The 25,646-nt window shown below is 33.2% G+C and overlaps 1 protein-coding gene across 2 annotated transcripts in view; it reads right to left on the reverse strand.

Annotated features, from left to right (window-relative positions):
• Window positions 1-23,314: 23,314 nt before the first annotated feature.
• The window catches only part of LOC140443885 (inter-alpha-trypsin inhibitor heavy chain H4-like), a 45,829-nt gene continuing 43,497 nt past the window's right edge, over window positions 23,315-25,646 (reverse strand). For both annotated transcript variants that reach the window (XM_072535384.1, XM_072535383.1), the window contains 2 exons: window positions 24,565-24,730; window positions 23,315-23,587 (listed from right to left, as the gene is read on the reverse strand). In XM_072535384.1, the coding sequence (XP_072391485.1) occupies window positions 23,554-23,587; window positions 24,565-24,730 (200 nt within the window). In that variant the 3' untranslated portion in view covers window positions 23,315-23,553. The remainder of the gene's footprint in view (window positions 23,588-24,564; window positions 24,731-25,646) is intronic.

Genomic DNA, 25,646 nt, shown 5'->3' on the forward strand with positions numbered 1-25,646 from the left:
ATCTGTAGGTCTGTTCTGTTTCCAATTCTTCCTCCAATTCTTCTTCTGTGTCTTTGTTTCGGTCACTTTCACACCTGTCTGATTCTGACTCGCTTTACAAATCAATATTTTCTTCTTCTCCTTCATCATAGAGCTTTTATAATCTTTGAAACTGAAACATCACTGAAATCTGAAATACAAGAGAAGAAAATTAAAGACATTACTATATTTACATATAACCACAGGAATTAAAATACTTACTATATGTAGGTTATACTTCATAAAAAATAGAAAAAAAAATTTACTTGTCGAACTCAAAAAAGTTACTCGAATAGTCGGGTAGAAACTGACAGACCTAAAGTGCAAATAACTAGCGAACTATTATATATTAATACAAACCCCGTTGCTGTGCAGTGAAGCATTAGAAATAAATTGTCGCTGGTCTCACAGGCCCCAACCGTCTACTCAAGGGTTAAAGTAACTAATTTTTTTGACAATTTTGCGAAAAAATTACTTACTACTGATAAAAAAGCAAAATTTCCGAGTAAGGATATTTGAATTACCTATCAATTTGTAGAATGAATTACACTCAGCAACGTCAAAAAGTACGTCAAAAACGTTTGGGCAGGTATAGTCGAGAATCAAATTCTAGGTTATTTTTTCTTCAATGAGCCTCTTATGGGATAAAGATAGCTTAATAATTTTCAAATAAAAATAATCGTAGTAAGCTAAATTAAAGCATAATGTTCCAGCAAGATGATGCACCTCAGCATTTTGCAGTACGTATTAATGATTTTTTAATCAGACGTTTTCCTAGTAGATGGATAGTAGACGAGAAACAATATAGTAATCCCCAACATCTCCAGATCTTACACTACTTGATTTTTTTCATTGGGTTATTTAAAATTAAAAATTTACATCGATCGATTGCAAAATTTGCAAGATATAACAAATAGTAAAAACTCGATATAACTCCATATAATAAAATTATCGACAATATTTAAGAAGATTGTCATCGTTGGTTTAATTACTGCCAACAGGTAGGTGGGTGGCAATTTGAACATTCAGTTTAAGCGAAGAGCAGTCATTTTTATTTACTAGGTTTTTTCTGTTTATTGATAGCAATAAAATGTATTTTGTACTAAATACATTACATACATACTGTGCGAAGATGCAGGTGTGTTTGTCCTTACACCTCGTCCAGATGCCTTTGTTTTGCGCACCAGTCATAGGTCACTGGTTTTTCCCTTGGGAGCAATGAAATCAACCTCAAATGTGTCTCTTAGCGATATTATGCTCAAATGTTATACCATACAACCTGATTTAGTTGTACATGTTATATCGTACAAATACTTTCTCATCGCAGACATCGAAAAGATGTTTAGGCAAATAAGAATCAACTCGGAAAAGACATTTCTATTAAACATTTTGTGACGTAATTTCCCGCAAAAAGAATTGAAATGTCTAGAACTTCAGATCGTGACTTACGGCACAAATTCAGCCAGTTTTTTAACTGCTAGATGCCTTAAAGAGTAGGCAGTTCGCTTTCAAGAAAAATACCCATTGGCTGCTGATGCTCTAGAAAATTCTTATTATGTAGATGATATTTTACATGATGCAAATGATATCGACACTTTGTACAAGACGTATAAACAACTTTCTACGAGTTTAAATTCCGCTGAAATAATGTAGTTCTAATTTTTCTCGACTCTATTTCCTCTAAATCCCAAAAATCTAATTATGTAGTAAAACCCGGTAATTCGTCAAATACAGTTCTTGAAATATATTGGAATTCATAGTCTGATATGTTCCTTATCTCTCTTCCTGACATTTCTAGTGAACCAAAATACACAAAAAAAAGTTCTAATAATTATCGCCTCTATTGTTGATCCTCTTGGTCTAATAAATCCGATTACTGTATCTGCAAAGTTGTTAATGAAAAAAAATTGGATATGCAACCTATATTGGGATGATAACATTTCTGATCTCGCAACACTTACAAATCTAAACCTTAAAACTAATATACAGTGTGATATGATACAAAATTGAATAAAAATATTAAATATTGTTGTTAAGCAACATAGTCTCCTGTTGATGCGACCTGCATCTAAATGAGTTTGAGGTAAAGGACACACTTTAACAATAGATCTTATGAATGTTTTGGCTTTAGTTCTTAGATTTAAAGTTTGAACCCTGTCGTCTTTACCTGGTAATGTTTCGAATACTCTTGCCAGTTGACATTTTAGAGGGGAGCGTTGTCATCGATTAGGAGTACAAGATCATTACCTTTAATGTTTACTTGGGGCAGAAACCATTTGGGCTTATTTCGAAAGCCATTTAAATAATCCCTAGACCAACATTTCCAGAAATGCTGCTAAATTTTGCTGCAGTTCTGGCACATTGACAAAATATTTTCAAATCTTGTCGAGATATCTTTCTTTGCATAGGAAGTCATGCTGCTTCCGATTAGAAAATAAGCGAAAGTTAGACATGAGAAATCATTTAGACTGTCTAATAATGTACAGAGGGGTCATGATATTAAAACTGCTTCTATTTGAGCCAAAATAGTGGTTACAACTTCCAAAGGAATGGACGGAGGCATATATGACATCTATATTTAAGAAAGGAGATAGAAAACGATGCAGAGGAATAAGCATAATATCATCAATAGGAAGATTTCATGAGAAGAAAAGAAAGCAAGCAATAAAAGTCAAAATCGGGCAATATCAGGCAGGCTTCACGGCAGGAAGATCATGGACCACATATCGACCTGGAACAACTGTTGGAAAAGAAAAAAGCAAAAAATAGAAATATACATTTGGCATTTGTGGACCTGAGAAAGGCATATGACTTTGTACTAAGGTCAGAACTATGGAAAGTATGGAACTATGTACAAATAAGAAATACAGACGGAACTCATAGAAGCTGCAAAAGCTCTGTATAAAGAAAATAAAGTTTCCATTAAAATGGGAACAAGAATCATGAGACTTCACCACAATAAAAGATCTCCTGCAGGGTTGTTTCACATCTCCAATCCTATTCAAAATATACTTATAGAAAGCCTTGACTACATGGAAAAGAAAATGCGAAGGTATGGGAGTACCGGTACGAAAAGAATACCTATATACGTTAAGATTTGCAGACGATCAAGTAGTGATTGCACAAGACCAAGAAGACCTCAGTTACATGATGAAGAAACTACAAGAAGAACATACCAAGGCTGACCTAGATACTAACCTCGCGAAAACAGAGTATCTATCTACAAGTGAAGAAGACATAGAAGACATAGATTGACGACAACGTAACAATCAAAGGAAAGGATAAATTCAAATACTTGGGGTTTATAATCACGAAAAAGGCAACAACAGAGGAAGAAATTAAGCAAAGATTAAGACAAACAAGAACAGCAATTCGAAACAGATTTCTAAAACATTAGTGCGAAGTATTATGACCTATGGAGGTGAAAATTGGATTATAAACAAGAGAAACAGCAGTAAGATAGTAGCAAGAGAGATAGAATGCCTGCGAAGATGCTGCAGAGTAACAAGAATGGATAGGAGAAGTAATGACGAAATAAAGCAAAGAACATCAATAGAAACAGACATACTAACATATATAGAACAAAAAAATAAAAAACTAAAGTGGTATGGACATATAAGAAGAACTAGCGACACCAGATGAATAAAGAGAATAACCGAATGGAGTCCCGATAATTCTACTCTGTATATTGTTTATCGCAAATTCAGTATTTAATGAGTTAAGAATTATTATCTAAAATTTAAATATGGAATTTCCGACAAAGTTCTCGTTGTCATTTTATGTTATTATACACTTAGTTATATAACAATTTATTGGAATTAAGTAACATTAAATGAAATGATCATAAATTATTTTTTAAGCACACGAAAAACGTTAAACATTTATTCAATTACTGCATTAAAATTTAATGAAAGTATTTTCGGAGGACATTCAAAAATAGTAATGTTTAACGAATTACAGTACGTCCTCTTAACACCCAAGCTCTCATTAAGATTTTAAAAGTGACCATTGCTCATAAAGGAAATTGGTATATTTCCATAATGGTAGTACTAATATTAAACGCAACGACCTCACGCGTTATTATAAAATTATGGTATTAAACTGGCAGTAGCTTTTTCTACTCTACTAAGTAGTACTATGTATATTAAACATACTGGTTAAATTTGCCAGTTGGGAATTACTTTGCTCTTTAATGTGGAATAGATTTAAGAATCTTTTTTAGATCACACTGAAAACAAATTAAAAAATAGATCTGCTATGAAATACTTGCTACGGTTTAAATGGGAATTATTAAACTTCATCTCCTTGCCAACTCGGAAATCAGCAGTCAGCTGAGGACTTCAGACTGATCACTTCTCACTTAACATGGAAGGTCACTTTTTGGCATATTTTTTTTAATTCAAAGAGCTTTATTTATGTTATATATGCACACATTTTTGCAAAGATATGCATAATTTTTCTTTAGATATGTGATATTTTTTTAAACACATTAATTATATAAATGACAAACAAACCAAAAATTGATGTGATTAAAAAACACTTTCAAATAACATTTTATTAGTAATTCTATTTACATAAACATTTACGAATTAAACACTCCGTTCGACGACGGTGGTCTGTCAGGCCAAGCCTACGGTGTAAAACGTTAGTTTCTTAAATATAAATAATCTACATTATCGGGATTTTCAGTACCTTTAAAAAAAATGAACACCTACATTTTACATTATATTTTACAAAAAAAAATTATTTTAGTTTTATTTATTTTTTTTTTAAATCACTTTGTTCTGATAGAGCACCGTCGTTCGTTTATGTAAGTTTTTTCATATAGAGGAACTTTATTTATTTATTTTATTTCCGATCTATTTTAGATTGCCGACGATGATAGAGAAGAGTTCAGTGATCATAACAGGAATCTGGGCAAGAGGATATCCCGGAAGTAACACCAATGATTGAAGAACAAACAATTATTGAAGAACAATCTGAAGGGAGATTATACTATTATGCGAAGGATGGAACTAAATGGAAGAAATTTGCACCACCTACAAATATTCGCACACGGGAGAATATAATTTCTTACTTACCAGAAACTATTCGAGAAGCAAAAAACGCAATGAGTCCCATTGAATCGCGGGATCTTCTAATGCAAAATGTTATTGAGCTTGTAGAAGAATACACCAATATTTATATTAGAGAGATATCTGGAAGATACAAAAATCAAAACGACGTCAAACTTACATCTTTTCCGGAAATGTGAGCTTTTATTGGTTTGTTATATTTAGCAGGTTTGGATCACGACCGAAAAAATTTAGAAGAATTTTGGCAGACTATGGCATGGGATCAGCAATATTTGTAGCGACCATAGCACACAGACGATTTAGATTTTTCTTAAAAGTAATACGTTTTGATAATAAACAAACCAGAGACGAAAGACTTAAAATCGATAAACTAGCTCCGATAAGAGAGATTTTTTAAACATTTGTAAAAAACAGTCAATCTTGTTATACCGTTGGTGACTATGGAACTCTCAATAAGATGCTTTTTGCTTTTCGTGGAAGGTGTAGCTTCCGCATGTGCATTCCAAACAAACTTAAAAAATATGGTATCAAAGTATTTGCCCCAATCGACGTAAAAACCTTTTACACTAATAATATGGAAATAAATGCTGATCACCAACCTGCTAGACCATATAAAGTAAATAATTCATGTACAGCAGTTACTAAAAGGATGTGTGAACCTCTCTATGGAACAGGAAGAAATATTACGATGGATCGCTGATTTGTTACTTGCAACCTTGTTATCCAACTGAGAAGAGAACACAGGCTAACGGTTGTGAGTGCGATTCACTCCCAAGGATAAGGATTGCCCCCAATTTTGACCAATGTGAAAGACCGCCCTGTAAGTTCCTCTGTTTTCCTCGGTTTTGGAGCACATATGATGGTGACATCGCATGTACCCAAAAAGAATAAAAGTATGTTACTATGTAAAAATTAATGGAAAAATCCCAGTAGTTGGCTGTATACCATCGTTTAAAAAAACATACAGAAGTTAAAACACTTCACAATTGTATTTAGATATATAAAAACATATAGTTAAAACTTAAAGAAGTGTCGTCAAAATTTATACAGTAGCATAACGTTTTCGATCTAATCAGATCATCCTCAGTGCCTTATGTAGTTGAAGCTAACAATAAATTTGTGGCTGTGACATCCATATATGGGTCTACATCATTTCAAAATTAAATTATACGGTGACTCTAGGTCGATGACATTGCATAAAATTGAATACTTGAGGAGCTACATGTCTCCCTGCTCGGTTTTAAATACGTGGTTCTTGTCAGTTAAAACTACGAGTTGGTCACTTGTCAATGTTAGATTCTTCGTCCAAATCTATTATTAATTCTTTCAGGTGGCAGAGGAACATTCGGTAACTTTTTCTTGTATATTTGAATTCTCAAATTAGCTTTAACCATATAACTATGCATCCCACAGCATAAGTAAAATTTTATTAGTTGGTAGAGTTTCAAGAAGAAAAAATTCATCAAAGTTTTCTTTACAAACCGTAAAATTGTAACATTATTGGTTTTGTCCAGCTGCTTATAGGCACTCTTATATATGTTATATGTATCATCTATTTTAGCTTATAGTTTCTTGAGGTCCTTATGGTGCTGTATAACTTGTAAACAGCGAAACCGGTTGCCCAATCTTTCTCTTAATAAATATCTACAACAACCCGGATTGTAAGTATAAGATCCTAGTCCCTAACATCCATGAATATGTGCTCACACCAGCAACCTTTTCATCATTTATAGATTATTTATTCTAGTAGTATTAAATAGTAGCCTCACTACAGCAAGCGACGATAAGTCAGGAGACTTCGCGGTCGAATTCTGTGAAATGCAAATCCAAGCTTACTAGAAGCTATTGGACGATATTATTAATAACCTATTATTCAGACAATACATCTACAGTTTACCCTTGAAAACACCGTCTTTTACACTCTTTATGTAGAGAAAAGATGTTAAAATAAAGTAGACATTTACATTTCTTTTCATTTCAAACTTGAGAAATTGGCTGAAGGTTTGCTGGACCTATTTTTGTTGTTTTTTTAAAAGATTTAAGAATTTCTACTGTAATTGTGCGACGATTCTGTAAATGATCCATTTTACCACCACTAATTCTATGGAGTTGCCAGGTATTTTGTTCTGTTAGATCCACTATGTGGCTTATTATGGGAAAATACCATTTTTTGAATGTAGTAGAATGTAGAGTGTAGTAGCAGATAATTTCATCTACCCGATCGACGCCACCCATGTTTTCATTATACTGTTTTATAATATAAGGTTGATCAACAAGCACCTTCTTTTTTTCTTTTTGTGAATACTGTTGTACTTGCTTTGTTGGATATATCTGATTGTGATTAGATATTATAGAAACAACATTATTTTCATTCCATTTGCAAACTACTATTTCACTTTCCTCTGCCGTGCAGCAGTCAAACGAACCCATTTATTTCTTTTTCATTGTGTCTGAACCCTCAATATCACAATCTTTACCTAGGCGATTTAAACTCTTATTGCACCTGTTCCTTTACATCCCCTTGATGTAGCATCGTGGTAAAATATTTGTCAAAATATATATATATATCATAGGGTAGTTCGGAAGCCTTGACTTCTAGGGCATCAAAAAAATAACAATAGGTCAAAAACCAAGAAGTTTATATTTATCTTGAATAGTGAATGAAGATCCCTGATATGTATAAAACCACTCCATATAACCTAGCCTAGTAGTCCACATCCAAAACTTATATCCCCATCTGATAGGTTTACCACGGATAAACTGCTTGGATCCATGTTTTCCATTATACGGAACCATTGACTCATCCAAGCTGTGATGTTCTTCTTGTGGTGCTAAATCGAGAAATTTTTGATTAGTTACATCAATCAGTGGTCGAACCTTTGAAAATTTGTCCTGTATCCAATCCAATGTGTATCCAATTTTGCATTGTCACAGCAATGAATATTCTTTATGATAAATCTTAAACGATTTCTAGACATAGCATTAGCTACAAGGTCGTGAATAGAATCAGGGGATTTTTCCCAGTACATATCTCGCCTAGGAACACTCATATATCCACTATATAATAACATTCCAATAAAACATTTAATTTCTTTTGTTGTAATATCGCCTTCACGGTTATGTAAATTGGCTTACATATTTGAAAATTCAACAAGCATCTGAATAACTATATCACCAAAAATTAGAAGAAAAAAAAAGTATCTACCGGGGAAATGATGTTTTTTGGACCTTCTATTATACTCCAACTTGAAATCTTGCTATGTATATCTCTCTTGGTCCATCGATAGTTTTTCCGGCGTTTGCTCTTCTGTTCTTTCACATTTACTGTAGGAGCTACTTGTTTTTTAGACTTTGAGGTATTATTTTTAGAGTGCAGCAAAGGGATGTCGACTTTATCCTCATTTATATCGGATTTGGTATGGGTTTTTGGGTCATTTATGACTATCTCTACCTCTACTCGTAGTTGATTTCCTGGCTAATTACTTATTTCCATAGCATCTTCATCACTGCTGTCCTCGTGAGTCTCTTCCCCATCTTTTGGTGGAAAATAATCATGTCATCAGGAAGTTCATTATCTGACATATTTTCTATCTCTTCCATTAACTCACTTAAAGTCAAGGGTTTTATCCAGTACCTAAAAAAATATTCATACGTATTAAAGCGAAAAACGCCACAGTTCTTTATAAAGAACACCAAATTTAAATAGCCTATATACAAAAATAATAATAGTTTTTCTATTACATAACATTTTACATACAATATTAAAGGCATTTTAAGTACATACATAAAATATCTTTGAAATTAAGGAGTCTAAACAATATTTTTTATTCACTTTTTATAAGTCATGTTTGGAAACTATAAACAGTCTTTTAGGTAACCTCAAAAATTCTGCAGAAAACATCAGATTTATACTTATACTTAGAGTAGGGAATTCTACTCGTCAAGTTGACGAGTAGAATTCCCTACTCTAAGGATTTATGCAACAATTGTTAATTTTTGTTTTTATTAAGTGACTTCTTGTTACACGAAACAGCACGCCATCTCTTAATAACTAGCAAAATAAATAAATTACAGACATCTTTGTAGCGAGGTCTTTAGAAGGACAGTGGCCTTAAATGGGTTAAGAGGAACTGTTTTGTGGCATTTGAAAGTATTTATTGTGCCTTAAATATTAAATCATGAGTGAAAATTATGAATAGACTGTTTCACTTTTTTCAAGGGGACGACACAAAAAAATAAAGATAATTGGAAGAAAACCATTAAGTCTACATTGTGTAATAGTGGGCAGTGGGTAAAACTCTGTTCTTGTATTCGTCATATTCCATGTCCCAAATGCATCTTTTCTTTTACGTTTCATCGGTGAACAATTTCGTATTAAAATTTTCAACTTCCATTGTAGACAGATCACTTCTCAACACGGCACAACGGCCTTCAACAGGGTAAAAGCGCGCGCTTGATTGTGAACATGTGTACGATCACATACCCTTCCTTATAGTAACTATAAACGCGCTGCAACCGCGGCGTTTGAAGTATATTCTACTAGTGCCAAGTTTTGACGATGTTGGTTCTAAACACGCGCTTGTATGTGAACGGTACCATTTTGTTCCTTGGTACTTGGAACGCGGTGTTAGGCAAACTCGGCGTCTAACGTCCTCATGTGTACAGGCTCTAATAATTATTAAACATTAAACTGCCATTCGAGTAATATTGACACAATTGGTGGATAAACGATTCGTAACTTTAAAATAGTATTGGAGGGAGAAAGAAAGAGACAAAAGAAGAAAATGCACAGATCTGATCATAAGTAAATAGAAATTGAGTAGAAAAATAGATGATCATATAAATTATTATTACCATTAAACCAATTAGCAAACAAAGATAAAAATACAATAATAATAATAGTACAATATTATGTAGATAATAAAAAAATGTTATCCAATTGTCTAATAAAGGCACTAAAATCATATACTAGAAAATCGATTAACAATCAAATAGCAACGTATCGTAGCACTTTATATTATCTTATATGTATATTTTTGATGTTGAAGACTTCATTTAAAACTAATTGCATAACGATGATACAGCAAATTGAATGCTGATTTTTTACTTTTGTGTTATAGATACATATTATACATATAAGTTCTGCGTGAATAATGGGCAATGTGTTCGGTAATAAAATAGAAGAGAAGTAAAAAACTATTTTTATAATTGACATGTCAAAATACCGTACTTGTGATCAGAATATAATTATTAGTTTGGCTGGATAGTGTCGAAGGACGACCGAAATAATTGATTTTTGATATATGTTTTCTTGAAAAAAATAACAACACACAGAAAATAAAAATTAATACTAATTTTAACTTTATATTACTTAAACAAGGTGTTCAAACTGACCTTCCAAATTATTTACATATGCTTGAAAGCGCTGATTGAAAGATCAGTTATATCAGCTTATATTACAAAGCAGTTGTAAAAAACTATTTTGAATTATAATTCGGATTCTATCTTTCATATCATTCCTTGTTATTGAAACTGTTTTAAACACTTTATTCCTAACATAACCCCAAAGAAATGTGTCCATTTTAATGAAATCTGGTGAATTGGCTGATCATCTTACCTACATATATATATTCCTTCCGTTCCATCTTTCACCAAACTGATCATTAAGTTCTCCACATACTAATTCAATATAATATATGGTAATAATTCGTAATGATGCATGATTCGCAATAAAATCCAAGTTCATCTCATCATATAAGTTATATTAAAAAAATATGGTACTACATGGTTACCGACGATACCTCCCCACACATTCAGCGAGCATCTTGTTTAACTATGTGTTACTATGTGGTATGGATTACTTGTTGAATAGTAGTTAATAATAAATCTTAACCTATTGATAAAATCGTTTTGATGAAATGCAGCTCGATCCCCAAATAGTAAATATTCAAAAAAATCTCTTTGCTGAATAATTTTTTGTAAGGCCCCTTCGCTAAGTAAATGAACATCATCATTCCAGCTTTACAACCTTTCGTGGGTCCTAGCCTTCTCAAGAATGTCTCTCCAGTCGTCCCTATCCATCGCCTTCCTCCAACAAGCAAGTATTCCGATATTTCTCATGTCTTCTTCATATATCTGGTTCCTGGTATCTTCAATAAAGTTTGAAGTTGTATCGCCTTCTCCACACTCCATTGTCATTCACTGCTTTATAGCTTCGCCTTGGTAATTCTCTTTTGAAACATCCTAACATGTTTTCATTAGTTTTTGTTAGAGTCCAGATCTCTGAACTATATTTTAAAACCTAGTTTTATTTTTGTATTTTTCGATATATTTGTGGATTTAAGGAGGAGATTAAGCCCAAAATAGCATCTGTTGGCCGTGCAAATTCTGCGGTTTATCTCTGCGGTAGTATTATTTTTAGTATTAAGAAGCGCTCCCAGGTATACAAATTCATTCACTGCTTCGATGACGTCGTTTTATATAACAAGTGATCATAGGATTAGTGGTTACGTTCTTATTTTCATATACTTTGTATATTTTCATATACTTCGGTGTTTATTATTTAACCCATTTATGTAGCCGATTACTTTAATGGTACATACGCCTCTCGTACAGCGTTTTTCGTTCTCCCAACAATATTGATATCATCAGCATAGGTAAGGATTTGCACTGATTTATTATATATTGAACCAATTGGTTGTGATTTGTGATATACGTATTACTTTTTGCAGAGCCAGATTGAACAGTACACAGGAAAGAAGGTCTCCCTGACGCAGCCCGTTATTTGTTTTAAAAGGTTCGGATAATTCCCCCTGAATTCGTACTCTACAATTAACTTTGATTGGAGTCGTAGGCTGCTTTGTAGTCTATAAATATGTGATGAGTATCAATGCCATTTTCCAGTGTTTTTCTAAAATTTGTTTCAGGCTTGCAATCTGATGAATTGTCGATTTACCACTTAAACCAGCCTGATATTTTCCTACTACCCGTTCTGCATATGGTACCATACGGTGATATAGTACTACTCTTTCTAAAAATAATTATTATTTAATTCTTGGTGCACTTGAATATAGTAAGGGTTCATTTTGGTTTCAGAAAGAAAGTTACGATGCAAAGTATGGTAATAGTACCTTTCAATATTGATATAACATAAGGTACATGTAGCAAATACGGAACGATGACTAATAAGGCCCACCCCCGTTTTTTCACATAAATAATTTGAAAAAGTGCCAAATGCTATTAATTCAGTTTGGTACTGGCATTTAGTGGACGAGACAATAACTACTTCGGCAGCCATTGTTGTGTCTGTCATTTTATCTTTATGTTCATTTGTGTTGCCGCAACCATGGAAGCATAGCTGTCTTCTTATTTGTAAGGTATATTACATCTGTTTACATCTCTCTTGTTATAAATAATTTGTACTTGTAAATTTATATTTAAGAACAGAAAACTGTGCTCTTTAATATGGAAGTTTCATTTTTCTAAAACGGCGTATATTTACAAAGTTATTAACAGCCCACGAGTTTCAGCTACTGTTATAGTTTTAAATATAAAGAATAAAAATTATATAAGAAAATAAACACACAAAATATACAATAATATTAGTATCCTAAAAAAATTATATTGAATAAACAAAATTAAAACATATTTTTACAATCTATGATGGAAGTTAAAATTTTTTTTTTCTGTTTATCCGGCAATCTTTATACATCTAAAAGATTTTTCAAAATAATTATAAACTATAAAGATAAGCAAACCTACAATTCAGGAGTTTGAGTGTTTTGTTTTAATGGATTTTGTTTAATTTTAGATGGATTCAAAGAAAAGACGTGCAACCTGGAGTGAGAATGATTTAAAAAAAAGCTATAGGAGCTGTTGATGAAGAAATGTCAGTCAGGACTGCATCTAAAACTTAATCCTCGGTATCCCCAGGCGATAGGATACATCCTATCGCCTTTAAATTACATTAAAAAACCACGTAAGTAGCGGTGCAGCAACCAAGAAGTCAGCTAAAGTTCCAAGAACCAGTTACAGCTAAAATTCTCTGACTCTGTGTATTTGTGTTCTGCGAAAAAAATAATTTGCAGAATCCATTTAATGAAGCAAATTGTTTGGCTAGACGCAAATGGCTCAAGTTATTCCTACTGAGGAACCCAAAGGTTGTCAGAAGGAAGGCGCAACATATGAATATAGGAAGACCTGCAAAATTGAATAAGTTTATTGTCGATGATCATTTCCAGAAACTGAAAAATATCGTAACCGAATTAAAGGCATTTGACAAACACAACTCATCCATAATATAAACAAAAAAGGTTGCCGCCTGTCTCTCCACAAGTTTCCTCAAGTTTTGACAAAGAAAGGTGGAAAACGGCTACACTTTGTTGCTCCCGAACTTGAGGAAAATGTATCTAAGGTATCAGTGGAAATATAATTGGACAGGTCATTCCTCCAATGATCATTGTCAAAGGAAAGCGACGCAAGCCAGAATGGGAACATTATTACCTGGAACAGCGGTACCAATGACCCGCAAGTAGGAGAAGTTCTTCTGATTTTTTATGAAGCATCGTCACATTTAGATATAAAAATTGGTATCATTGCTGAAAGTCAGAGTATTAGACTGTTGTAATGCTTACCTAGCAATACGACTTATGAGCAACAGCCCATGGACAAGTCAGTATTTAAACTATTCGAGTTGTGTCTCCAGTTAATGTTATATATGGTCTCCGAGCTACTGGGATTTATCTCATTGATCCAAAATATATCCGTCTCAGTGCCCTGACCCGGAAGAGGGTATGTCAACGGATTCCAAACCGGAAGCATCAGAGATTCCAAGAGTGCAAAGGAGTTCCCGAAAAAGGAGAAGCCAATCCAGCAATTCTAGTTATTCGGAAAATGAGCTATTTTCTGTATGTGATAGTTCACATAACGTCAGTCTTAATGATGATAACGACAACCCTGACGAACTCGACTGTTACTTCTTGCAATTTTTGAAAATTTTAGAGCTGAGGAAGAAACTCCAAACCCCAAGAGGGAATGCACTAAACTACAAGGCGCACGTAATAAGTAAGGAACTATTCGCTGAAAGACAAAAGCAACTAAGTTACAAAGTAAATAATGACTCAAAGTCATTTCTTTTAGTTGGGAAAGGGAAAATAATTCATAACAGAAACATCTGAAGATGAAAATAGACTCCCAAAAATTGCCCTAGAAAACAACCCGCCCGGTTCAAGACCTCCCGGAAGACCACCTAATAGATGGAAGGATAGATGGCAATCTACCTCCCAGGAAATTAACCAGAGGCAGCTTCGGAATTAAACAGATCAAAAGATCTCCAAGAAGTAGAAGAAGAAGAACATCTGAAGAAATCTAGCAATGGAAACGACTGTTCTGCTCCGAGCGGCACTGAAACATCAAAAGTCGTTAACTGGTTTTGTCATGTATGCCGTGAAGACAGAACAGCCGGCATGAGACTTTGCAAAAATAGCAAAAAGTATGTTCACAAAGAATGTGAAGGGTTGACATCCAAAGACAAAGTGTCGAATTTCGTATATCCATGGTTTAAGAAGTGATAAAAAGGTAATATTTGTTAGGTGGGCCTTATTTGGTACACTTACCTTATAGGGTGACCTATTTATAATTTCCAAAAAAGTAATGTTCTTGCGTTTTGACTTACCATGTACTCCATTTAATGAATGTTATCAAAATTAATTACTTTTATAATTTTTAACTAATATTAGGAAACTAGGACTACAACAGGTTGTTGCTTTTGTAATCCTTTTCGATGATACAGGGTATTCAACTTATTACGAGCTTCAATTAAATTTGGTTTTAACTTTTTAAATACTCCGTACAACATAAGATAAGTTTATAGGTACTCTTGTAACGAGGAGGTGAAGTGGATATTAAATATCAATAAAATAGTGTTTTATTAAAAAAAAAAAGAGTTATGGAAGACACTGTATATTTGTAACTAATTTTAACATGTGAAGCTTAGAGCTGCCACCAATTTTTGTAATATGTAACGGACTTTTTCACAAAAGTTTGATGTATCACCTTGTATTATATAAATTAGATAATTTCTTATTAATTTAAATTAGATAATTTTTTATAATATTGCATATGTTTTTATTTAAAAATAAATAATATAACTACCGCAAAATAATTGTATACTTCATTCTTTTTTTTAGATCAAATAGATCTTAATATATTATGTCTAAATCATGTTACTGCTGCCCTCTCTGGAATGAATTTAGAAATTTAAACTTTGGAAGTTTGGCAAGAGATGCCGCAGTAAGTGTTATGAGAAATTGTGTTCAAAATAAAAAATATCTAGATTTACTTCATAGATCCATACATTTTACGTTGGATAAAATAAAAAATGATAAAACTAAACAAATATAATTTATATCAGTGCTTTAGAGACAAGGTTTTTTTGTCTCCTCTAATAAAAAGACTTCAATCACCATAGGAGATTTTTTGTTTTTTTTGTGTGTTTTTTTTTGTTTTTTCTTATAAATTTAGAACCTACAGATGTTTAGAAATTAACTCTAGTCTACGTTGTTTGGAAGTAGCAAAATGGGTTATAACGTCATCGTAAAATTTATTAGAGTTTTGGAAAGATTTTAAAAGTTTTTTTTCTATTGACATTTGAGACAAGCTTGACATTTTCTCTTGTTTTATGAGGCAGAAGTTGGTGGTAATGAGAGAATTAATGACAATAATTTATTAATTTCGATAACAGTTTGTTGTACTGAATTGCAGTATATAAAATTATACATATCTTGTAATTTATCCCACCTTCCGAAAATATTTGGATCAGCATATAAAACTTTTAATTAATTTTCTAATTTTATTTTATTAAAGAATGGTGGATAATTTTTAAATAACCTGTCTAATAAATATCTTGGACATTCTTTGGCGTTACTTTTAAATTTTGAATCGTCAAAGAGGTCAAAAATTTGCCAATCTTCAAAATTCGAAAAACGAGTATCTATTTGCATAATAATAGTATACAGAATTTCAAAAAATACTCGTTTCTGTGTTACGCCTTTGTCTTTTTTTGGGGGGTTCGGAAATATTAAGCTAGTCCAAAACGTCACTGGGCGTATATACTGGAAATTACTATGATTACGAAAATCTTTGAGATTTTGCACCAGTTTTGTTATTCTATTTTTGGAATGAATAATGTCAGTTAACTGATTTTAAACAGCATTTAATATCAAATGTTAAAAGAGTAATCATTTATTAAAGTTTTCAAACCGGTTGCTTCACGGATCGAGATATATCATCACTTTCAAAATTGTCGCATTCAATAATAAAATCAAAAACTTTCAAAATCTGTTCACGAAAATCTGCTATAGTGAAAACTAACCGAGATTTAAAATTCCATCGCGTCTGACTAACTGTTGGCATTTTTTTTTTTTTTTTTCGAAACAAACTGTTCTAAAATATTAGTCCGTTTAGGCGAGCTTGAAAAAATGAAGCAAATCAACTTAAACTAAATTAATTCTATGGGCATGACAGTGAGTAAATAAAGCTTGCGGTGCAATAGTTTTAACTTTCGCCTGAAGACCATTTAATTCACCAGACATCGTCATAAGTTTGCCCTACCAATTTATTTTTGATATCAAAAAATTTTAATCTGTCCTTTAAAACACCAAAAATATATTCTGCCTTACGGCTTTTATTCACGTCTGTAAAACCTAAGAACCTCTCATAAATATTAGCACTTATTTAATTAATTATTAAAAGTAGTTTTTTATTTTTCCATAAATGTGGTATTTTTTGTTCATTTTTTTTTAAATTTATTAATAATAAATTATTTTCCTTTCTTTATTTGCCACATTGATTACCGGATTAATAAGTATTAACAGTAAACGGTCTGTTTTAGACAATTCAGTTATGGCTTACTTAAAATTTGTAAAAATTTAGACACCTAATTAATAATTTGCTTTGAAAAATGAAAATATCTCATAACACTAATAAATTTAGTCATACGGAATATTAAATAAAAATTAAAGTATGGTAATAGTACTTTTAGATAGTGACATAAAATACAGGGTGTTCTATTTAAAATTACTGAGAAAATATTGTACTTTTGCGTTTTGACTCACCCTGTATTCAAAAATTTTGAAAATTATTAAAAAATTTGGTATTAATGGATAATTTTCGTTGTGTTTCTTTTTAATTATACAGAGAGTTGAACTTATACGATTTTCATAGAAAATTGCTTATAACTTGGTAAATATCATGTACAAAATAATAAAACTTGATATGACTGTAATGGTGAAGTGAAGAAGATTTCGAATATAAAATAAAATACAGGGTATTTTATTAAAAAAAAAACAACTTTGGTTTGCCACTATGTTATCGTAATATTCTAACATCCTGTAATATTCTAGCTAATTTTATAATATGAACCCTCAAAGTTGCTTACAATTTTTATTATTAACTTTTATTAGTATCTATTATTATAGCGGATCTACTGAGTTTTATCATACTAATGAATCACCCTGTATATATTTATATACACATATTAAACAAATTTTTTATTAAATATTAATAATGTAAAATGAGGTAATTCCGTAAATTATTTAAACTAAAGTAAAAAATATTGACATACGGAATAACGTAGTTTTTTTTTTATAATTTTGTTATTTCTCTATTAATTTTATTGGATTTGGAACCACTCATAAAAGCGGAAATAATTACAGATCTTTCATCGAACTCAATCCTATATTTTATATGATAGACCATTTATAAATTCGGCATGTAGACGTTAATACTCCCTTTTCTCTAGTTAAAAGTTTCTATCATTTTTTCACTTTTCTAAAGAGTGTTTTTATATACAGTTTTATTATGTACACTTTTTCATAACCACTTTGACTTAAATATGGTAATTGACCGTATCATTACAACAATCATGAACAATAAGGCTTTGATCATGTTAAATCAATTTACTTGAACCATAACCGAAGCTCTTGCGTTTTCGTTAAATTACAAAAGAAACTGCAATAATTTACCAGAAGCTTCGCCATAAGGGGGTTTTAAATGGAGTCCATTCCACGAAACGCTTAATATATTTCAGAGAAACAACGTGAAAATAACGTTTATCGTAATTATATAACATTATACTCGTATAACTGAAAGGATGTTATTGAGAACTCAAGATGCTAATTTGCAATATTAAAAATATCCTACATTACGAAGACCTACTCACTTTAACACAATACTCTTATTTTTTATATAATATAAAATTATAGAGTATTCGTGAAATGTGTATACAAATTTTATAAACTTTCATTTAAGAAAACTTCATTTTTGGATTACTTCTGTATGGCACATTGCCACTCAGTTTTTTTCAACACTTTGATAACAAAAATTCAGGTCGTTTGTGTTAACGGTAAGTGATATGGATTGGTTGTGGGATAATAATGAAAGTTTTGCCTATTAACAAAACCGTTTTTGTTAAACGTAGCTTCATCTCCAAATAGTACTTACATTATCGAAGAAATCTCTCTGTGGATTGATTTTATCTAAGGCCCATTCACAAAATACGATTGTCTTTTCAAAACCTTTCTGAATTAATTCTATGTGCAATTGAATACGGTAAGCGTGCATTCTGTGTTTTGCAAGAATTCTTTGCACAGAGTAGTAAGTTAGTTCTTTGTCTTTGGCAATACTCCGTATACTCCGTGAATTTTTAGTAACTGCCAGCAACACATTTATTTCGTTTTCCCTTGTCACTGTACATTTTGTTTGTTCGTGTTCGATATACATAACTGAATCAGTTCGGTTAAACCGCCTAGTGTTGCCATAAAGGGGAGCACGGAAGGAGCCTCCACGCAAGTGATATTATAAGAACAAAATGTCACTGGCGCTCCCTGGAAACGCCCCTCGGGCGGCCAATCCTTCCACCACTGGATCCGAACAAAGTAACGAGAATCAACGGCTCTTCTCAGAGCCTACACTGACAATGATGACCATAAACATTGAGGGTATTACTTGTAACAAACAGGAAATTTTGTCTGAACTGTGTAAAATCCACAAGTGTGATATATTATGTATACAAGAGACTCACCGTGACATATCAGCACATAGACCTAGCGTTGAGGGAATGCAGCTTATCATTGAACATCCAAGTGCAAAACATGGAAGCGTCATCTTCGTGAGAAGCGATATTGATGTAACATCAGCTGAAAAAACATGCTACAACGACATTGAAATTCTAACCGTCGAAATAGGAGCCTGCACAGTGACTTCTATGTATAAACCACCCCAGAGAGACTTTGTTTCCTCCCCTCCAAAAAATTTCGCTTCTCAAAAAACCAGATTCATTTTGGATGATTTTAATAGTCATAATGTCCATTGGGACTACGCTTCAACTGATAAGAATGGAGATCTTGTGGAATCGTGGGCTGAACAAAACAACCTGGCACTTCTACATGACTCAAAACTGCCCTATTCGTTCCAGAGCAAAATATGGAAGAAAGGTTACAACCCTGATCTCACCTTCATCAGCATGTCTTTAGAGGACCGTTGCGTTAGGAAGGTATATAAGCCTATACCGAAGACGCAACATAGGCCCGTGGGAATAACCGTTTACAGCCCTATAAAAGCTCTCAAAATCCCTTTCAAACGGAGGTTTAATTTAAAAAAAGCGAACTGGGCAAAATTTGCTGATGAATTGGAAACACAAGTGAAAAATATAGTCCCGATCCCCAAAAACTATGACGCGTTCATCAAACTTGTAAAACGAATCTCATGTAAACACATACCCAGAGGATGTCAACAACATTACATATCTGGTCTGAACGATGAAGCAAAAGACATTATGACAAAGTACACCGAAGAATATAGTAAAGACCCATTTAGCGAAGTTACGGCAGAGATAGGGGAGAGACTGCAGCAAACACTAAGTGCCTCCAGACAACAACGGTGGAGCGAGACTTTAAGTAAAATGGATATGACGCACAGTAGTAAGCAGGCTTGGAATATGATCAAAAAACTTAATGGTGATCCCACAGAGATGAAAGAGCTATCTGCTTCTGAATGGCAAAACAAACAATCGTTGCAAAACGCCAAAGATTATAAGAACTCAAGACCAGGAAACAACTCTCTTGCGAAACCCATTTACCATCGAAGAGCTCAAAAATGGTATTGACTGTATGAAAAATGGAAAATCACCTGGAGTGAACGAAATCCTAACAGAGCAGATAGAACACCTCGGGCAAAAAGCGAGACAATGGGTGCTCGATCTATTTAACATCTGTCGCTCTACCTACCAGATTAGAAAAAAAAGGCGTAAATCAAAAATAGTAGCCCTTCTGAAACCTGGGAAAGACCTTGAACTACCGAGTAGCTACCGTCCGATATCCCTGCTATGCCATTTGTATAAATTGTATGAACACCTCATTTTAAACCGCATCCAGGAAAAATTAGATGCAAAACTAATCCCACAACAAGCAGGCTTCAGACCAGGTAAATCATGCACAGGCCAAGTGCTGAACCTAACAGAATACATAGAGGAGGGATTTGAGCAGAAAGAGATAGTGAGAGTAGCCTTGATAGACCTTACAGCGGCATATGATACGATAAACCACAGAACCCTGCTAACTAAGATCTGTAATACTATGCTTGACTACGAACTGGTAAATATCATTAGATCACTGTTATGTAATAGACGTTTCTACGTTTTGCTAAATGGAAAGAAGAGCAGATGGAGAACCCAAAAAAATGGCCTACCTCAAGGAAGCGTTCAGGCGCCGTCCTTATTTAACATCTACACCAACGACCAACCAATGCACCCTCAAACTGAGAGTTTTGTCTAGGCTGATGACCTTGGTATAGCCGTAAAGGGGAAAACACTCACACAAGTAGAGTCGACAATGGAAGAGACTTTAAACATGATGTCAACTTACTACAAACAAAACTCATTAAAGCCAAACCCTACTAAAACCCAAGTATGTGCATTCCATCTCAATAACCAACTGGAGCATGTAAAGCTGAATGTTTCTTGGGAGGGACAACGCTTGAAACATACTGATAGGCCCAAATATCTTGGAGTAGTACTAGACCGGTCACTAACGTATAAATTCCAGTGTCACAGCACAAGACAAAAGGTTTCTACGAGAAACAACCTTCTCCGGAAACTTGTAGGGAGTAAGTGGGGTGCAAACCCCCAGGTCTTGAAGACAACAGCTGAGACCTTATGTTTCTCAACAGGGGAATATGCTTGTCCCGTTTGGGGTAGATCTAGACACGCCCAACAAGTCACCACGGCGTTAAATGAAACATGCAGAATAATTACCGGTTGCGTCTCACAATATGTGGAGAAGTTCAGGCAAACTTTCTATGAAAGGCACCAATTATACGGGTTTGACGAACCGCCAGGAATCAGTCGACTTAAATCAAGAAAAAGGTTTATGAGAAATGTCAGCGTCGAACCACCCGAACTGTTCCCCCTACATCCAGAACAACCTAATGGAATGAACCTGGACTGGAGAACCTGACGGACACTGAATCGCATACGCACAGGTGTTGCCCCTGTAAAACAGAACCTCATTAAATGGGGCATCAAGACAGACAGCGACGCACTTTGTGAATGTGGGGAAATACAGAACGTGGAGCACCTGAGAGTATGCAGTCTTTGCCCATCACAGTGCACCCTCGATGATTTATGGCTCGCAAATACAAAGGGTGTAGACGTAGCCCGATATTGGGCAGAAAAACTGTAGTCGGATCCAGACACGAAAAAGTAAAAAAGTAAGTTGCCATAAATATTGATACAAGGTAATTAACTAAAAAAGTTTAAACTACTGCATAGAGTAAATATATGACGATTAGAAACAAATTGATCGAGAGTAGTGAATCGATGTGAAGACCCGCTAGTCTATGACTCTACTCGTGACGACGCCATCTTGTGGCGCTAGTTCCGCAACGCTAGTTTCATTACAGAGAAAAAGTTAAGTAAAACTTTCGCTAGTATAGAAGCTTCGCTTCAAAAATATTAATATAACCTTAGTTTCATCTTCAGATATCATTTCCATAAGATGAGCAAAAGCGGACAGAAAACCATAGAGATTTTAAAAAAATTTATCAGGAAATGAAACATATTGTTTGCAACTGCAGGACAATTCATCGCCAACGCTTTAAGCAAATATAACAAGTCTTTTTAGAACCTTACTTTTTCTTCTAAAGATGCCTATCTTTTATGTTGGAGACCACATTGATCGATTTTATTATATTCACAGCAGCTCGAAATAGAACAGTTGACGTTAGATCAGTTCATTTCCTAAAATTGGTTAGCCAGGATATATGACTGTAGATCCTTGCGATCAATCGTGGCTTGTAAAATCAACTTTATAGTCGATTTTAAGTCGGTATTTACTATTTCGCATAATGTGGCCGAAGTAAGCCAATTTTCTGTTTTTTACGGTGTTAAAGGTAAAGGGTTCTTTGTCTTTTCTTAGCCTCTGGGTAATAGATATGTTAGTTATGTGGTGTATTTATAAGCCCCTAACATTCGTCGGTAGCACCATATTTCAAATACCCCTAATCATTTTATGGCATCTTCTGTAATATTCCAGCTTTCTACTCCGTAGAGGAGTAGAAGATACTACCTTCGTAGAAGATACTAAAGAACCTTAATAGGTAACAAATACTTTAGCTAAACTATCTTTCATGAGGCTTTCTTTGAAGCCAAGATCTCTTGGACTGAACACATATGAAGGGTATGCATGAAAGATCTTACAGGTCGGAGTGTGGAAAAGTCTACAAGGCCTATCAGCCTGCTTAAAATCTACCTACAATATATGCCGTATGATTGGTGTTAGGAATCTTATGTGTCTCACTGCACCGTGGTATCTTCTGTATTATCTTATAATCTTATTTTTCGAATTATGGCAACCTTTTTGATTGTGTGTGACAATATGTATACTAATTGAATTTATGATGCCAGCTATTTGTATTTTTCTCATTTTAAGACCTACGCCACAATGTCTAGGTGTCGTTCCAGGTATTAGAGCCAAAAAAATTTTGATTAGGCACTCCACATAAAAGTCGTAGAGAAAATATTATATTAAGGAAGCGAGAACTGCTAATGGAGAAATTTTCTTATAACATTGATTAAATGCTATTTATATTAGAGCTTGTTTTCAGGCTGGTGTAAAGTTATGGAAGTGAAATAATATTATATGAAGCAAATATAAAACAAAAGAAAGAACTGTTTATTTTTAATATTTATTTTAATACGGTTTGCATACAAAAATAAGTACAACTAACATAGTTTCTCAGTAAAATGTCTAATTAAAGCTAAAGATAGTGATAATACCTTCATCTCACAGTTAATTTAGATATTCGATTTGAGATACTTTTATTACAAGTTATTTTATGGTGTCCAGCTGGTATGGAGTATTAGACAGTACTGTAGTAATTACTCTAAATGTATTTGTCGGGTACCTTAGGATTGCTTAGGGCAGCAGATGCCGGCAAATCTAAAACAAAATATTTAGGTTATTATTAATTCTATTAAATTTTAAAATATTTAGTCTAGCCCCTAATATGTTCAATACATGAATATTATCTCAGGATGTCTATGACGCCAGTAAAAATCTTAAAATAAAAATTAAACAATATCGTTGTGGTTTATTTCGCAACAGAATTACTAAAAACAAGGTCTACTTATAAACTATTGTAACATAAGTAGTTTAGTAAATTATGTACCTTTGTCCAATACAAAAAACTTGGGACGTGGAATGTGGACGTGGAATCAAAAGGGCGTGGGATTCCTCAACCCCGACACAACATGTCCCAATGGCTGATAGGGAAATGTCTTACAGATATGCAGGAAAGTTATCAATAAGGCTTACCCCAAATAAGCACCCACGGATCAACTGAGGATATCGCATAGGGTAGCAGCTTTGTCATTGGTGACCCAAGGCTGGAGGAAAATAATTCCTCAGAGCAGTGGCGATGCGTGACTTTTTTTAAAGTGTTACCAAAAATAATTAAAAAATTTTATTTAAATTTAAAAAAGTTATTTTGAACCTCCCAAATGTAAGATTTTGATTATTTTAGGTATTTTATATTATTTTACGTAGTGGACTTGGCAATTAGAACATGGTATGACTAATCCAAGCCTGTGAAATAAAAGTAAACGAAGTGCAAAAATGACAAAAAAAGAGAATCGTAGAAAAAGGGTTTTGTCATTAATCTATTTAAAAAGTGTTTCTCAATGGAAATTAAAGAAATTGACAACATTCGATCTTGCAATTGGATATTTCTTTGGCATGTTTCAATCCGCTTCATTGCTGAAAAACTTCAAACAACGAACGGCAAAATTTACAATTAGTCCAAAATAGTTGTTAGATATATTTCTTAATCAGAACTTAATTTTAGTTATAATGACAAAGTGAAATCTATTGCAATCGAGTTCGATTAAAATATTCTGGTTGTTTTATAAACTACTTACCCTTGTAAATCACAGAAATATTTTTCATACGTTTGAACATCAGTCAATTTTTCGTACACTTGACTACAGTGGTGAATAAATGTACATTCTCCAGGTTGGCTCAAAGGAGTTTCTGGACAATCAGGTTTGCTAGATTCGGTTTCATTTAGACCTAGTTTGAATTTACCTAAAAGAAATTATAAGGATATTATATTGTTGAAACTAATTAAACTTATATCAGCAATTTCTTGTTATGAATAACTAAACATAAAAAAAAGTGGCCCAATAGAACGTACAATATTATGGACGGAGAGAAGCAGGAAAATGTTATACCGGAATAAAAAAAGGTTCGGTCAGAGACCTTTGCGTACTGAATCTGAATCTTTTTGGTACCGATATGGAAGATAGTAAAAATGAAGTCATTTATTAATTGGATAAATTACAGTATTTAGTATATAAACAATATAGACATATATATACAGTAATTACTATTTAAATGGGAATAAGCCACAATTAAAGGTTAAAGTAAGTTTATTGACGTTTCAATTTCCACTTCGGAAATCGTTCTCAAAATACAAACATTCGTAAATTAAACAAATTTTGTTTTTTCGTTACTTGGTGAAAAATTCTTCTAATAATTTAATTTTATTTGACTCATTAATATTGACAATTCAGACATACATTATACATTTCAAACTAGACGACTTTAAAATGATATTACCAATATTGAGTTGCTTTCCTGGGACGACTGTACTTGTAAGATAGTTCCTTCGATTACATGAAATCAACTTTAACCTGAGAATATCCGTCAGAAAAAATCATAGCGTCTAAAATCATAATTCGTCTTTAAAAAGACTAACACATGCCATGAGGACACTAAAAATCTCCTGTTAGTGATTCCATAGTAAATTATGAGGGAAAAACCAGGAAAAAAACCTCATAATACTATCCCGACGTGGTAGGTAAATATTTGGTAGTGCATTTAGTTTACTTTTAATAAACACCAAATTCTGATTTTATATGTTTGTTATTTAAAAAACATAAATAATTTATCCTCTATATGTTACTTTCTTACTAATACTGGTATTTTCCTTTTAATAACC

The sequence above is a fragment of the Diabrotica undecimpunctata genome, chromosome 6 (genome assembly GCF_040954645.1).
Source record: "Diabrotica undecimpunctata isolate CICGRU chromosome 6, icDiaUnde3, whole genome shotgun sequence".
Taxonomy (NCBI): Eukaryota; Metazoa; Arthropoda; class Insecta; order Coleoptera; family Chrysomelidae; genus Diabrotica; species Diabrotica undecimpunctata.